The sequence below is a fragment of the Nerophis lumbriciformis genome, linkage group LG10 (genome assembly GCF_033978685.3).
Source record: "Nerophis lumbriciformis linkage group LG10, RoL_Nlum_v2.1, whole genome shotgun sequence".
Classification (NCBI taxonomy): Eukaryota; Metazoa; Chordata; class Actinopteri; order Syngnathiformes; family Syngnathidae; genus Nerophis; species Nerophis lumbriciformis.
The window spans coordinates 5,579,649-5,596,521 of record NC_084557.2 but is presented as its reverse complement, the minus strand read 5'-3'; the positions used below and the strand labels follow the sequence as shown (position 1 = coordinate 5,596,521).

Below are 16,873 nucleotides of genomic sequence, written 5' to 3'. Positions count from 1 at the left end.
ACTGTCTTCTTTTAATAGATGTATTACAATCTTTGGCAAGCTAGGTATTGTTTGCTGTGGTCTGGAACAACATGGCACACAAACAACTATCTGAAATGCAGCCAATATCACATACAGATAATGTGTCATGAGACATGCAAAACTAAATTATATACAAAGAGGATAAAAGCAAAAGGATATTAATTGAGCTCAAATATACCTACAAACTAGGCATTATGATGCAATATGTACACAAGTCTGTAACATCAACAAAGCGCACATTTGTGCATTCACGCACAGCATAAAACGTTTGGTGGACAAAATGAGACAAAGAAGGAGTGGAAGATTTTACATGTAAACAAACTGTTGCGTCACAGTCCACACTATGGTGAGTTCAAGAACCGCCGAAATGAGTAGGACAAAACGATGTTCACCAAGTAGTGTCTTCAGTGAAGCATACACACAAACATATTAACCCGAGGGCTTTCTAACAATTAGGAAGGTTTGTGTCATGTCACAAAAAACATACTAAAACCAAAAAAAAAAAAAAAAAAAATCCCCCATCTTTTTCCATTTTCAATGCTTTTTTTAAAAAATGCTCCAGGGAGCCACGAGGGCGGCACCCTAGGGTTGCTGACCCCCGGTCTATGCCCTGTGATTGACCAGTGTGTACCCCACCCTAAGTGAGCTGAATAGGCTCCATGATGAGTGGAAAAGAAAACAAATGTATGTAGTTATGTAGACTCCTACAAAGAGATTGTATCAGCTGTTTTTCTCTGCAAATGCCAGTTCTCCATCTTGTCTGAGTGACTCACTGAAGAGAAGCTGAGCCCTGGAAGTAAACAGACATTTCATGTTGCTCAACAAACAGCCACAGCTTCACTTCAGATAGCTTGCAACTCAAATTAACTCGGCTGGCAGACTGTGAGACGATATTCTTCATCTTCCAGGGAGAGCATTTTGAAGACCGCCAAGGCACTGGTGGAGGACACCAAGCTGCTGGTCGCTGGAGCCGCATCCAGCCAGGAGAAGCTGGCTCAGGCTGCCCAGTCCTCAGCGAAGACCATCACCCAGCTCACGGAAGTGGTCAAACTGGGAGCGACAAGCATGGGTTCAGAAGAACCTGAAACACAGGTGATCTAAGCATGTACAGTAAAAACTGTCTTTTACAGTATTTTTTACCAAAGTCAATACACCCCTCATATTTTTATTACAGTAAATCTTTTCGTGGATATACAGTAGTACCTCAACGTACGATCTTAATTGGTTCTGTGATGGAGCTCTTAACTCAAAACATCTCAAATCACCATCTCCCGATGAAGTCAATTGAAATCAAATTACCGTATTTTCCTGACTATAAGGCGCACATAAACATACCTTTCTCAGTGTGAACATTAAATATCTTGACATCAGCGTGTAAAGGATATCACCACATAAGCTCAGGAACACTTCAGAAAATCACTGTCAGTAACTACAGTTCGTCGCTACATCTGTAAGTGCAAGTTAAAACTCTACTTTGCAAAGCGAAAGCCATTTATCAACAACACCCAGAAACGCCGACAATTAAGTTTCTCAGTGTGAACATTAAATACCTTGTCTTTGCAGTCTATTCAATTCAAATCAAAACTCGACAGTGCGCCTTATAACCCGGTGCGCCTAATGTACGGAATAACTCTGGTTTTGCTTACCGACCTCGAAGCTATTTTATTTGGTACATGGAGTAATGATAAGTGTGACCAGTAGATGGCAGTTAAACATAAGAGATATGTGTAGACTGCAATATGATGGCAATATGACTCAAGTAAACAACACCAACATTTTATATGTTCCATTGAAAATATAGAACATTACACACACCACTCAACAATCAATCAAAATGTTTTAGTATGACTTTGGTAAGCTATGAAGCCGCACTGCTTGATGGATTGTACAGTGCTTCAACATAGGAGTATTATTTTGGTGTGTGTATAAGGTAAGACATATTATCTGGCGTTTTGTTTCGCAATATTATGCAAAAGCACCTTTTCTTACCTTCCGGTACCTGCTGATGTGTATTTGGGATCTGCATCCTCTACTGTTGCCATTTCTAATATAAAGTAGTGTAAAGTTCTTACTGTCGGTAAACTCCCCATGAAAGCACTAAAACATACCGGTGTAGTGAGTTTACATTATTCACCCAAGGAACTTTAGTTATTAGAGTGTTCCGGTCGGACGGTTTTTCACGGGACACATTTCGGGTGTTGTTGTTGCACTAGTGAGCCACGGATGAGGAGATGCTGCTCTGTTATTGATTGAAGAAAAGTCTGAATGTCATTAAAACAGTTAGCTCCATCTTTTGACACTTCTTCCACTCCCGGTTTATAATTTATTTAACACATGCCTCACAGCAAGAACGTCCTGTGTTCGATTCCCGGGCTTGGCATGTTCTCTCCGTGACTGCGTGTGTTCTGTTCGGGTGCTCCGGCTTCCTTCCTAATCCAAAGACATTGATTGGCAACACAAAATTGGCCCGAGTGTGTGCATGTGAGTATGAATGTTGTCTGTTGGCCTGCGGTGAGGTGGCGACCTCAAGCCCCCTTGCCACCCCGAGAGGGACAAGCGGTAGAAAATGGATGGATGGATAAACCTTAGGCCTCGGTCAGGCTGATTCTGAAAAATAAAGTAAAATAAAGAGTATTCACATCTCTTCACTTTTTGCACGTTTTGTTATGTTACAGCCTTATTCCAAAATGGAATAAATTCATTTTTGTCCTCAAAATTTTACACATAATATCCCATAATGGCAATGTGGACAAATATTTTTTAGAATTTTTGGAAATGTATTAAAAATAAAACATCTAAGAAATCCCACTAATAATAATAATAATATATTTTATTTGTAAAAAGCACTTTATATTGAGCAAAAGACCTAAAATTGCTACAGTGTATTAAAAAAATTAATAAAAAAAGATAATTAAAAAAAAAATAAATCAAAACTAGAACAGCCTAATAGCTAGAACTAGTACGCATATATCTTAAAAAAAAAAAAAAAAAAAAAAGGCTTTTTTAAAAAGAAGAGTTTTTAAGCCTTTTTAAAAAAACACCCACAGTCTGTGGTACCCTCAGGTGGTCAGGGAGAGTGTTCCACAGACTGGGAGCGGCGGAGCAGAAAGCCCGGTCTCCCATTGTTCGTAGCTTTGTCCTCGGAGATTAGAGGAGGTTAGCCTGTCCGGAGCGGAGGTGTCGTGTGGAGGATTTGGGGGTGAGCAGTTCTTTGAGGTAGAGGGGGGCATTTCCATGGAAGCACTGGTGGTTTAGTAGGGAGACTTTGTATTCAATCACACTAGTAGTCACAGCCTTTGCCATGAAGCTCAAAAGTGAGATCAAGGGCATCCAGTTTCAACTGATCATCCTTGAGATGTTCCTACTGCTTCATTGGAGTGAACCTGTGGTTAATACAGTCGGTTGGACATGATTTGGAAAGACACACTTGTCTATATAAAAAGGTACCAGACCTGATAGTGCATGGCAGAACACAAGCCAAGAACGAAGTCCAAGGAATTGTCTGCAGACCTCAAAGACTGGATTGTCTGGAGAAACAAGTCTGGGAAAGGGTACATAAAAAGGTCCCAATGAGCATAGTGGCCTCCATCTTTGGTAAATGGAAGAGGTTTAGAACCACCAGGACTCTTCCTAGAGCTGCTCGGCCGTCTAGACCAGTGTTATTCAACCAAAGTGACAGTCTGGTGTGCCGTGGGAGATTATTTAATTTCACATATTTGGGTTAAAAACATTTTTTGCAAACCACTAATTATAGTCTGCAAATGATGTGTTGTTGTTGAGTGTCTAGAGTAACCGTGTGATACTCTTCCATATCAGTAGGTGGCAGCCGGTAGCTAATTGCTTTGTAAATGCAGGTAAAAAGGTGTCTTATGCTTAAACAAAAATAAACAAAAGGTGAGTGCCCTTAAGAAAAGGCATTGAAGCTTAGGGAAGGCTATGCAGAACGAAAGTAAAACTGAACTGGCTACAAAGTAAACAAAAACAGAATGCTGGACGACAGCAAAGACTTACTGTGGAGCAAAGACGGCGTCCACAAAGTACAACCGAACATGACATGACAATCAACAATGTCCCCACAAAGAAAGATCAAAACAACTGAAATATTCTTGATTGCTAAAAAAAAAAAAGTAGATGCTTTAAATATAAGACATGAAACTGCTACAGGAAAATACCAACAAAAGAGAAAAAGCCACCAAAATAGGAGCGCAAGACAAGAAGTAAAACACTACACACAGGAAAACAGCAAACAACTCCAAATAAGTCAGGGCGTGATGTGACAGGTGGTGACAGTACACCTACTTTGAGACAAGAGCTATATTGATGCACGCTTGGTTATGCTTTAAAGTCATATCCAATGACTTTTTACTGTCAACTGAGTTTATTATTTCTGCTGGTGGTGTGCCTCCGGATTTTTTCAACGCAAAAAATGTGCCTTGGCTCAAAAAAGGTTGAAAAACACTGGTCTAGACTGAGCGATTGAGGGAGAAGGGCCCTTGTCAGGGAGGTGTCCTGGAACCTGTCAGAGCTACAGCATTCTTCTGTAGAGCAAGAAGAGCCTTACAGAAGGACAACCATCTTTGCAGCGATCCAACAATCAGACCTGTATGGTATAGTGGCCACACAGAAGAAATTTCCAAAATGCACCTTGAAAACAAAATTCTCTGGTCTGATGAGACAAAGATTGAACTCTTCGTCGTGAAAGCCAATCGTCATATTTGCATACCTGCCAACTACTCCCAGTTTTCCTGTAATTAGTACGGTTTTCATCAACCTATTCCGGGTTACGGTTGCAGTGATAAAAAATACGGTTTTTCATTAATTAAATTTATTTTTATTTTTTTTAAGTTTTATTCACGAAATCGCGTAACAACAATGACAATCGACACTGCTTCCCGTAACTTCCTATCGAGCCATTCCGAATGCCATGCGCGAGGCTATTTATAGCACCGCTGCCAAGCACGAGGCCATTGTTTCCAAACGAGCGAACGATCATGGAATCAGCCGGAGAAAAATCGCAAACGAGTCTTAAACCGAAAAGAAAACTGCAGTCATTCCGTGAAGAAAATTCAAAAGCCTATCCGGGAATAATTATCCGTTCCAAAAAGGGTGAAAACTACGCGAATTGCACCTTGTGCAGACAAGATTTTTCGATCGGACACGGAGGAATTAGCGATGTAAAAGACCACGTTGGGACAAAAAAACACAAGTCTAATGCCGTTGCTAAATTTGGATTTCAGCCACAAAAAGGTAATGACACCAATGTTATCTATTGGAATTGTTTAGTACTGTTATACTGTTAAAAGTGTTTATACTATTTATGCTTTCAAGTCCAAGTTGAAGAAATCTTGTTAAATGTTGACAGCATAACTACCAAAATACAGAAGTATGTCCTTAATATTTTTGCAGTGCTATTTCTGTTGAAAAGTTAAAATGATTACATTAGAGATGTGATGTGGCACTTTTCAAGTGTCTGATGGCTTAAATTAATTTTCATTAATTTTTCATATTTTGAATTCTTTTGAAAGGCTTACAAAAAAACTACATTTGAATTGTAATTCCATGCTATTGACAGGACTATTAATTTTAATGAAGTTAGCTTACCATGTTTACAGTATGATAATTGTGATAGAAATGTGAATTTTAGGCACAGAATATTTTTTACAATTGAACAAGGCAGTAGATTATACAAGCTTGGACAGAAAGTTAATAATGACACCAATTTTTTTTTTAATGGAATTGTTTAGTACTGTTTTACCATTTGTTTACTGTAAAAAGTGTTTATACTGTTTATACTTTCAATTAACAAATTGAAGTCTTGTGAAAGGTTGACAGGATAACTGGCATTAACTGTCAAAATAATTCCAAACTATTTAAGTTAGCTTACAGAATAAACATGTCAATCAACCCATATGATTTTTGCTGTAATATTTTTGTTTTGAAAAGTCACTGTGACTGATAGAAAAGTGATGGTTTTAGCAACATTTTAACCTGTCTGAATGCTAATAATCATTTTGCGTCGGGGGGCGAACCTGAACCCCCCACCAGGACTTTGTCCTGGACCTACCGGGGCCTGCGGCCCCTGGACCCTGGCTACTAGGTTTTTCTGATTTCAAAAGTTGGCAGGTATCTATTTGGAGCAAACCAGACACCGCTCATCACCAGACAAATACCATCCCTACAGTGAAGCAGGGCGGTGGCAGCATCATGCTGTGGGGATGTTTTTCAAGTGGTAGGGTAGAAGGAAAGATGAATGCAGCAATGTACAGAGACATACTAGATGAAAACCTACCCCACAGCGCTCTTGAACTCAGACTGGGGAGACGGTTCATCTTTCAGCAAGACAACAACCCTAAGCACAGAGCCAAGATATCAACGGAATGGATTCAGGACAACTCTGTAAATGTCCTTGGGTGGAACAGCCAGAGCCCAGACTTGAACCTGATTGAACATCTTTGGAAAGGTCTGAAAATGGTTGGCAGCGACGCTTCACATCCAACATGATGGAGTTAGAGAGGCATCCTTCAGAAGGACAACAACCCTAAACACACAACCAAGATATCAACGGAATGGATTCAGGACAACTCTGTAAATGTCCTTGGGTGGACCAGTCAGAGCCTAGACTTGAACCTGATTGAACATCTTTGGAAATATCTTAAAACGGTTGGCAGCGACGCTTCACATCCAACATGATGAGTTAGAGAGGCATCTTTCAGCAGGACAACAACCCTAAGCACACAGCCAAGATATCAAAGGAATGGATTCAGGACAACTCTGTAAATGTCCTTGGGTGGACCAGTCAGAGCCTAGACTTGAACCTGATTGAACATCTTTGGAAAGCTCTTAAAACGGTTGGCAGCGACGCTTCACATCCAACCTGATGGAGTTAGAGAGGCATCTTTCAGCAGGACAACAACCCTAAGCACACAACCAAGATATCAAAGGAATGGCTTCAGGACAACTCTGTAAATGTCCTTGGGTGGACCAGCCAGAGCCCAGACTTGAACCTGATTGAGCATCTTTGGAAAGATCTTAAAACGGTTGGCAGCGACGCTTCACATCCAACATGATGGAGTTAGAGAGGCATCTTTCAGCAGGACAACAACCCTAAGCACACAGCCAAGATATCAAAGGAATGGCTTCAGGACAACTCTGTAAATGTCCTTGGGTGGAACAGCCAGAGCCCAGACTTGAACCTGATTGAACATCTTTGGAAAGGTCTGAAAATGGTTGGCACTGACGCTTCCCATCCAACATGATGGAGTTAGAGAGGCATCCTTCAGCAGGACAACAACCCTAAACACACAACCAAGATGTCAACGGAATGGATTCAGGACAACTCTGTAAATGTCCTTGGGTGGACCAGCCAGAGCCCAGACTTGAACCTGATTGAACATCTTTGGAAAGATCTGAAAATAATTGGCACCGACGCTTCCCATCCAACCTGATGGAGTTAGAGGGGCGCTGCAAAGAGGAAAGTACCCTAAGATAGGTGTGCCAAACTTGTGACATTGTATTCAAAAAGACTTGAGGCTGTAATTGCTGGCTGAGCAAAGGCTGTGAATACGGACAAGTCCACCACACCTGAGTTCATTTCTTAGGGTTTTTTTAATTTTTATTAAATTTGTAAAAAATTCTAAAAATACTTTTTCATATTGTCATTAAGGGGTATTGTGTGTAGAATTTTAAGGACAAAAATGAATTTATTCCATTTGGAAAAACTAAAGTAAATACTTTTCGTATGCACTGTAGTCACCAAATAAGAAGGGGTCCCGGTAAATAACTGACAAAAAAAATAAACTAACATGCATTATGTTGTGCTTAAATAGCTAAACTAAATTGATAATGAATATGTTTCTTAACTAAACGTTCAATACAATTAAAGTGCAAATGAAAATAAAACTTCAGCACTTGAGTCATATTCATACTTGCCAACCTTGAGACCTCCGATTTCGGGGGGTGGAAGGGGCGTTGTCGGGGTGGGGCGGGGGCGTGGTTGGGGGCGTGGCTAAGAGGGGAGGAGTATATTTACAGCTAGAATTCACCAAGTCAAGTATTTCATATAAATATACAGTATATATATATATATATAGCTAGAATTCACTGAAAGTGAAGTATTTTCTTATATATATATATATATATATATATATATATATATTTATATATATATATATATATATATTTTTTTATACATATATATATGTATATATGTATATATATGTCTTAATAAGGTTATCCAAAAAATAGTGCTCGATACCGTAGTAGAGCGCAATATATGTATGTGTGGGAAAAAAAATCACAAGACTATTTCATCTCTACAGGCCTGTTTCATGAGGGGGGGTACCCTCAATCGTCAGGAGATTTTAATGGGAGCAATCGCATACCATGGTTTATATAGGGCACAGAGTGGGTGGGTACAGGCTGGCCTAGGGGCGTGGTGATTGGCTCATGTGTTACCTAGGAGGTGTTTCCGTCTATGGCGGCATGCTGTGACAATTTCGCTGCGCTTGTTGAGGGATGACAGGTCTGGACGGTAAATAATAAACAGTTTCTCTTTCAAGCATAGGTTGCATCTTTTATTACCACTATTGTAAGGTGTGCTGGATGCAAGAATTTGCCATGTTATTGAATATTCAACATTATTGTCTTTGAGGTCCCAAATGTGTTTGCTGAGTTCTGTGGTATTTCGCAGGTTTTGGTTCCTGAAAGAAGCCTTGTGATTGTTCCATCTGGTTTTGAATTCTCCCTCAGTTAATCCTACATATGTGTCGGATGTGTTAATGTCCTTGCGTATTACCTTAGATTGGTAGACAACTGATGTTTGTAAGCACCCCCCGTTGAGAGGGCAATCAGGTTTCTTTCGACAGTTACAGCCTTTGGAGTCGCTCTGTCTGGGGGCCGACGGCTCATTTGCAATTGTTTTGTTGTGGTTTGAGATGATTTGTCGTATATTGTTCATGCAGCTGTAGCTCAATTTAATGTTGTTCTTGTTGAATACTTTTCTTAGGGTGTTGTCTTTGGGAAAGTGTTTGTCAATCAGATTGAGGAATTTGTGTCCAATGTTAGTTGAGACGTTTTTGCTGTATGGGGGGTTGTACCAGATGATGTCGTTTCGTTTTCTGTTCTTTTTTGGCTGGTTTCCTGGCGTGGGTTCATAGGTGAGGGTGAAATTGTATCCGCTTTCATCAAGGGCTTTTTGGTACGGGGGGGTTGCTTGGTCAAATTCAGCTTTGCTAGATGACAGCATCGATAGCCTTTTATTGATTCCGGTAGGTATTCTTTTCGTGGTGGTGGGTGGGTGGTTGCTGTCATGGTGCACGTATTGGAGTGTTGTGTTGGGTTTCGTGAATGGTTGGTAGCTGTTATTTCTCAGGTTGAAAGTGACATCAAGGAAGTTGACAGTTTGCTTGTTGGCTTCAATCGTGATCCGTAGGCCGTTCTCTTTGAAAATTTGGCATATGCGCTTCTTGGTATTCTCGCTGCTCCTTGGCGAGGCGCGACACACTGCCAGTCCGTCATCACGGTAAATACCAAGGTTCAGATTGAGGCTGGCGAGCTGGGAGAGGAGGAAACTCCCAACGAGTTCACACGTTTCTGCTCCGTCAAAACTTCCCATAGTGACGTCAAATGTTGCATTGTTCTTTTTTTGCCATGGTGTACTGTTGTGGATGAGAATGGAGTTTTTTGCGTGGATGATGATGTTTCTTTCGTTGCCTGTGATTGAGTCGTAGTCTGAGGCGAAGTCTAGTGCTTGAGTCAGTAGGTCTTGCGTGATGGAAGGGTAAAATTCTTCGATATCAAAGGAGATAAAGTTGTGCTGTTGTTTGTCTTGGATGTTGTTGAACCATTTGATTACTGCTGCTGTATTTCTCCATTGGTTGAGTGGTGTTTTGTCCTTGATTTTTGTGTTGACTCTGACTATATATATATATATATATATATATATATATATATATATATATATCAAGAGGGACAGAGACAGTGCATGTGGATCACATGTTACCATGGAGAAAACATGGAGAGACTGGAATGTAATAGAGTGATCTATGTTTGTCTGTTGCCATCTCCTGGTGAATGTTGGCTATAGCGTACTGGGGTTACTTTTTGGTTGGCCAACGATTTACGTGGTGTTGCGCACATGACGTCAAGTGTGTGAGTCTGTTCTGAAGTCTACAGTAAAGAGACGTACTTCATCCCCTCGCCTGTTTATTGCCTCCAACTCAATATATTACAACAACATTGCTCCATGCGGGCGTGGCCTCCAGGTCTGCCTGAATTTTGGGAGATTTTCGGGAGAAAATGTGTCCCGGGAGGTTTTCGGGAGAGGCGCTGAATTTCGGGAGTCTCCCGGAAAATCCGGGAGGGTTGGCAAGTATGGTCATATTTCTTTAGCTTAAAAAAACGTATGTTTATCTTTAGCTCCAGGCTTCTTCTGTTTGTTTGATTTTGCCATTACTGCCACAAGTGGTGGAAAAGTGTATTACAACCTGTTGAGAAACAGATATTTTGCTCATGGTTAAGAAACGCTGAATTATTCAAAGTTGTACACAGGTTTTCTGTCAATAATATTGTTGGCCGAGACGACAAAAATGAAATGGTTACTGAAACATGCAGGGTGTAGTCAGTGGAACCTATAACCTGTATATACCATTGTGTGATTATGTCGTGTTATCCTGTCATTCTATTATTGTCAAACCTGTTTTCATATTGCAGTTTAATTCGAGCATTGTTTATTCCTCGCATGACTGCCAGAAGGAGCAAACCAAGCAGCAAGGCAATCTTCTGCACACAAAACAAATGATTTGGGATTTTGGCATGGAAATAGACAACTGTATGCAACTAAACTGTTTATAAGAAATAAATACACTCTGGGAGAAACCGATGGGAGTAAGAAGGGCAGGCAGGGAGCTGATAGGCAAAGAAACAGACAACTGACAAACTTGATTAAGAGAACTAAATACAAAAGCCAAAAGCAGTGAAATTGTCACGTTGTGTAAATGGTAAATAAAAACAGAATACAAGGATTTGCAAATCCTTTTCAACTTATATTCAATTGAATAGACTGCAAAGACAAGATATTTAATGTTCACACTGCTAAACTTTATTTTTTTGCAAATATTAGCTCATTTGGAATTTGATGCATGCAACATGTTTCAAAAAAGCTGGCACAAGTGGCAAAAAAGACTGAGAGAGTTGAGGAATGCTCATCAAACACTTATTTGGAACATCCCCCAGGTGAACAGGCCAATTGGGAACAGGTGGGTGCCATGATTGGGTATAAAAGCAGCTTCCGTGAAATGCTCAGTCATTCACAAACAAGGACGGCGCGAGGGTCACCACTTTGTCAACAAATGCGTGAGCCAATTGTCCTACAGTTTAAGAACAACGTTTCTCAACCAGCTGTTGCAAGGAATTTAGGGATTTCACCATCTACGGTCCGTAATATCATCAAAAGGTTCAGAGAATCTGGAGAAATCACTGCACATAAGCTGCAAGGCCCCGTGACCTTCCATCCCTCAGGCGGTACTGCATCAAAAAGCGACATCAGTGTGTAAAGGATATCACCACATGGGCTCAGGAACACTTCAGAAAACCACTGTCAGTAACTACTGCTCATCGCTACATCTGTAAGTGCAAGCTAAAACTCTACTATGCAAAGCCAAAGCCATTTATCAACAACACCCAGAAACGCCGCCTGCTTTGCTGGGCCCGAACTCATCTAAGATGGACTGATGCAAAGTGGAAAAGTGTTCTGTGGTCTGACAAGTCCACATTTCGAATTGTTTTTGGAAACTGTGGACGTCGTGTCCTCCGGACCAAAGAGGAAAAGAACCATCCGAACTGCTATAGGCGCAAAGTGTAAAAGCCAGCATGTGTGATGGTATGGGGGTGTATTAGTGCCCAAGACATGGGTAACTTACACATCTGTGAAGGCACCATTAATGCTGAAAGGTACATACAGGTTTTGGAGCAACATATGTTGCCATCCAAGCAACGTTACCATGGACGCCCCTGCTTATTTCAGCAAGACAATGCCAAGCCACGTGTTACAACAGTGTGGCTTCATAGTAAAAGAGTGTGGGTACTAGACTGGCCTGCCTGTAGTCCACACCTGTCTCCCATTGAAAATGTGTGGTGCATTATGAAGCCTAAAATACCACAACGGAGACCCCCGGACTGTTGAACAACTTAAGCTGTACATCAAGCAAGAATGGGAAATAATTCCACTTCACAAATGTCTCCTCAGTTCCCAAACGTTGTCAAAAGGAAAATGCCCATGTGCCAACTTTTTTGCAATGTGTTGCTGCCATTAAATTCTAAGTTAATGATTATTTGCAAAAAAAAAATGTAGTTGTTCAGTGTGAACATGAAATATCTTGTCTTTGCAGTCTATTCAATTGAATATAAGTTGAAAAGGATTTGCAAATCATTGTATTCTCTTTTTATTTAACATTTGCCAACTTCACTGGTTTTGGGTTTTGTGTACTCACTAACCAAGAGGCAGAAACAAACAGGTAAGTGGAGACTAAGTCTGCCTAAATTCCTAATGGGACTTTGACACTATTCTTCCTGCTCAGTACATCATGACAAGATGGGAGCGATAAACACTTGCAAATCCTCACTCCAGGCCAGTCCTGATGAACGTGTACTTGCACCCTTGTGTTTTATTGATCCCCGCTCTGTCTCCTCAGGTGGTTCTGATAAACGCAGTGCGCGACGTGGCCAAGGCCCTGGCCGAACTCATCAGTGCCACCAAGTGTGCCGCCGGCAAACCCGCTGACGACCCGTCCATGTATCAGCTGAAAGGCGCTGCCAAGGTAACGACAGCAGGCCCTTTTAGGAGATGCTGCCATATCTGCTCGTTCTGTGGAGCCATTTCCCCCAGGTGTGTTTTAAAACGAGACGTCAGAACTCTTACGGTTGCTGTAAGTCACCGGTGTCAAACTCAAGGCCCGGGGGCCAGATTTGGCCCGCCACATAATTTTATCTGGCCCGCAAACACCTGGAAATCATATGTGTCAAAAAGATACCGTATTTTTCGGAGTATAAGTCGCACTGACCGAAAATGCATAATAAAGAAGGAAAAAAAACATATATAAGTCGCACTGGAGTATAAGTCGCATTTTTTGGGGAAATGTATTAGATAAAAGCCAATACCAAGAATAGACATTTGAAAGGCAATTTAAAATAAATAAAGAATAGTGAACAACAGGCTGAATAAGTGTACGTTATATGAGGCATAAATAACCAACTGGTATGTTAACGTAACATATTATGGTAAGAGTCATTCAAATAACTATAACATATAGAACATGCTATACGTTTACCAAACAATCTGTCACTCCTAATCGCTAAATCCCATGAAATCTTATACATCTAGTCTCTTACATGAATGAGATAAATAATATAATTTGATATTTTACGGTAATGTGTTAATCATTTCACACATAAGTCGCTCCTGAGTATAAGTCGCACCCCCGGCCAAACTATGAAAAAAAACTGCGACTGAAAATACGGTACTTCATATTTTCTCACAAAATGTTCATTTTGACAGAAAAAATATATTTACTGCTTGAAATTGCATGCCTTTTAAACTTTTAATAGTATCCAATATTGCAACAAATATTACAGTATATTATCATACTTTCCAAACATGTTTTTGTCTAAATAAAAAGAAATACTTGAATATCTGCTTGACTTATGATTTTACAGCAAACTACCCATCAAATTAATAAAAATTACAATACATTTTACGCTGTTCTTTACAGCATATCAATGTAAATTGAAAAAAACTACTGTTTTTTTGCGTTAAATGTCTGTTGACTGAGCTGCCATATTTTTACTGTAAAATCTTGTTTTTAACGGTGTATTACTGTAAATGGAAAAAAACGATGCATGTGTTTTTACGGTAGAAAAACTGGCAGCTAAGTTGCCAGAATAAAAAAGGAACTTGTATTGTTTTTCCATTAACAATAAAATGTTGTAAAAAAAAAAAAAACAATATAATTTAATAGGCTTCACGGTGGCAGAGGGGTTAGTGCATCTGCCTCACAATACGAAGGTCCTGAGTAGTCTTGGGTTCAATCCCGGCCTCGGGATCTTTCTGTGTGGAGTTTGCATGTTCTCCCCGTGACTGCGTGGGTTCCCTCCGGGTACTCCGGCTTCCTCCCACTTCCAAAGACATGCACCTGGGGATAAGTTGATTGGCAACACTAAATTGGCCCTAGTGTGTGAATGTGAGTGTGAATGTTGTCTGTCTATCTGTGTTGGCCCTGCGATGAGGGGGCGACTTGTCCAGGGTGTACACCGCCTTCCGCCCGATTGTAGCTGAGATAGGCTCCAGCGACCCCAAAGGGAATAAGCGGTAGAAAATGGATGGATGGATGGATAATTTAATAGTAAAATTCTGGCAACTTAGCTGCCGGCTTTTTCCGTAAAAAACTAAAAACAAAACAGTGGTACTGTTTTTATATTTACCGTAAAATGTTGTAAGAAATAAAAAAAACACTATTTTGCAGTAGAATGTTGAAAATGCTAAGTTTTTACTGTAAAGTCAACAGTCTACTTAAAACAATTGATATACCGTATTTTTCGGACTATAAGTCGCAGTTTTTTTCATAGTTGGGCCGGGGGTGCGACTTATACTCAGGAGCGACTTATGTGTGAAATTATTAACACATTACCGTAAAATATCAAATATTATTATTTAGCTCATTCACGTAAGAGACTAGACGTATAAGATTTCATGGGATTTAGCGATTAGGAGTGACAGATTGTTTGGTAAACATATAGCATGTTCTATATGTTATAGTTATTTGAATGACTCTTACCATAATATGTTACGTTAACATACCAGTTGGTTATTTATGCCTCATATAACGTACACTTATTCAGCCTGTTGTTCACTATTCTTTATTTATTTTAAATTGCCTTTCAAATGTCTATTCTTGGTATTGGGTTTTATCAAATACATTTCCCCAAAAAATGCGACTTATACTCCAGTGCGACTTATATATGTTTTTTTCCTTCTTTATTGTGCATTTTCGGTCGGTGCGACTTATACTCCGGAGCGACTTATACTCCGAAAAATACAATAATGTAAATTGAAAAAACTACCATTTTTTGCGTTAAGTCTGTTGACTGAGCTGCCATATTTTTACTGTAAAATCTTGTTTTTAACGGTGTATTACTGTAAATGAAAAAAAAACGATACATGTGTTTTTACGGTAGAAAAACTGGCAGATAAGATGCCAGAATAAAAAAGGAACTTGTATTGTTTTTCCATTAACAATAAAATGTTGTAAAAAAAAATATATATATATAATTTAATAGTAAAATTCTGGCAACTAAGCTGCCAGCTTTTTCCGTAAAAAACTAAAAACAAAACAGTGGTACTGTTTTTATATTTACCGTAAAATGTTGTACGAAATTAAAAAAAACACTATTTTGCAGTAGAATGTTGAAAATGCTAAGTTTTTACTGTAAAGTCAACAGTCTACTTAAAACAATTGATATACCATATTTTTCGGACTATAAGTCGCAGTTTTTTTCATAGTTGGGCCGGGGGTGCGACTTATACTCAGGAGCGACTTATGTGTGAAATTATTAACACGTTACCGTAAAATATTAAATAATATTATTAAGCTCATTCACGTAAGAGACTAGACGTATAAGATTTCATGGGATTTAGCGATTAGGAGTGACAGATTGTTTGGTAAACGTATAGCATGTTCTATATGTTATAGTTATTTGAATGACTCTTACCATAATATGTTACGTTAACATACCAGTTGGTTATTTATGCCTCATATAACGTACACTTATTCAGCCTGTTGTTCACTATTCTTTATTTATTTTAAATTGCCTTTCAAATGTCTATTCTTGGTGTTGGCTTTTATCAAATACATTTCCCCAAAAAATGCGACTTATACTCCAGTGCGACTTATATATGTTTTTTTCCTTCTTTATTGTGCATTTTCGGCCGGTGCGACTTATACTCCGGAGCGACTTATATATGTTTTTTTCCTTCTTTATTGTGCATTTTCGGCCGGTGCGACTTATACTCCGGAGCGACTTATACTCCGAAAAATACGGTAATGTAAATTGAAAAAAAACTACCATTTTTTGCATTAAGTCTGTTGACTGAGCTGCCATATTTTTACTGTAAAATCTTGTTTTTAACGGTGTATTACTGTAAATGAAAAAAAAACGATACATGTGTTTTTACGGTAGAAAAACTGGCAGATAAGATGCCAGAATAAAAAAGGAACTTGTATTGTTTTTCCATTAACAATAAAATGTTGTAAAAAAAAAAATATATATATAATTTAATAGTAAAATGCTGGCAACTAAGCTGCCAGCTTTTTCCGTAAAAAACTAAAAACAAAACAGTGGTACTGTTTTTATATTTACCGTAAAATGTTGTAAGAAATAAAAAAAAAAACACTATTTTACAGTAGAATGTTGAAAATGCTAAGTTTTTACAGTCTACTTAAAACAATTGATATACCGTATTTTTCGGACTATAAGTCGCAGTTTTTTTCATAGTTGGGCCGGGGGTGCGACTTATACTCAGGAGCGACTTATGTGTGAAATGATTAACACATTACCGTAAAATATCAAATATTATTTAGCTCATTCACGTAAGAGACTAGACGTATAAGATTTCATGGGATTTAGCGATTATTAGTGACAGATTGTTTGGTAAACGTATAGCATGTTCTATATGTTATAGTTATTTGAATGACTCTTAACATAATATGTTACGTTAACATACCAGTTGGTTATTTATGCCTCATATAACGTACACTTATTCAGCCTGTTGTTCACTATTCTTTATTTATTTTAAATTGCC

At 39.2% G+C, this 16,873-nt stretch overlaps 1 protein-coding gene across 1 annotated transcript in view; it reads left to right on the top strand.

The window, feature by feature from the left end:
* Nucleotides 1-16,873, top strand: part of tln2b (talin 2b) — a 415,773-nt gene that overhangs the window by 330,017 nt on the left and 68,883 nt on the right. Inside the window, exons 46-47 of the mRNA XM_072913901.1 lie at nt 930-1,113; nt 12,711-12,836. Of these exons, the coding sequence (XP_072770002.1) occupies nt 930-1,113; nt 12,711-12,836 (310 nt within the window). The remainder of the gene's footprint in view (nt 1-929; nt 1,114-12,710; nt 12,837-16,873) is intronic.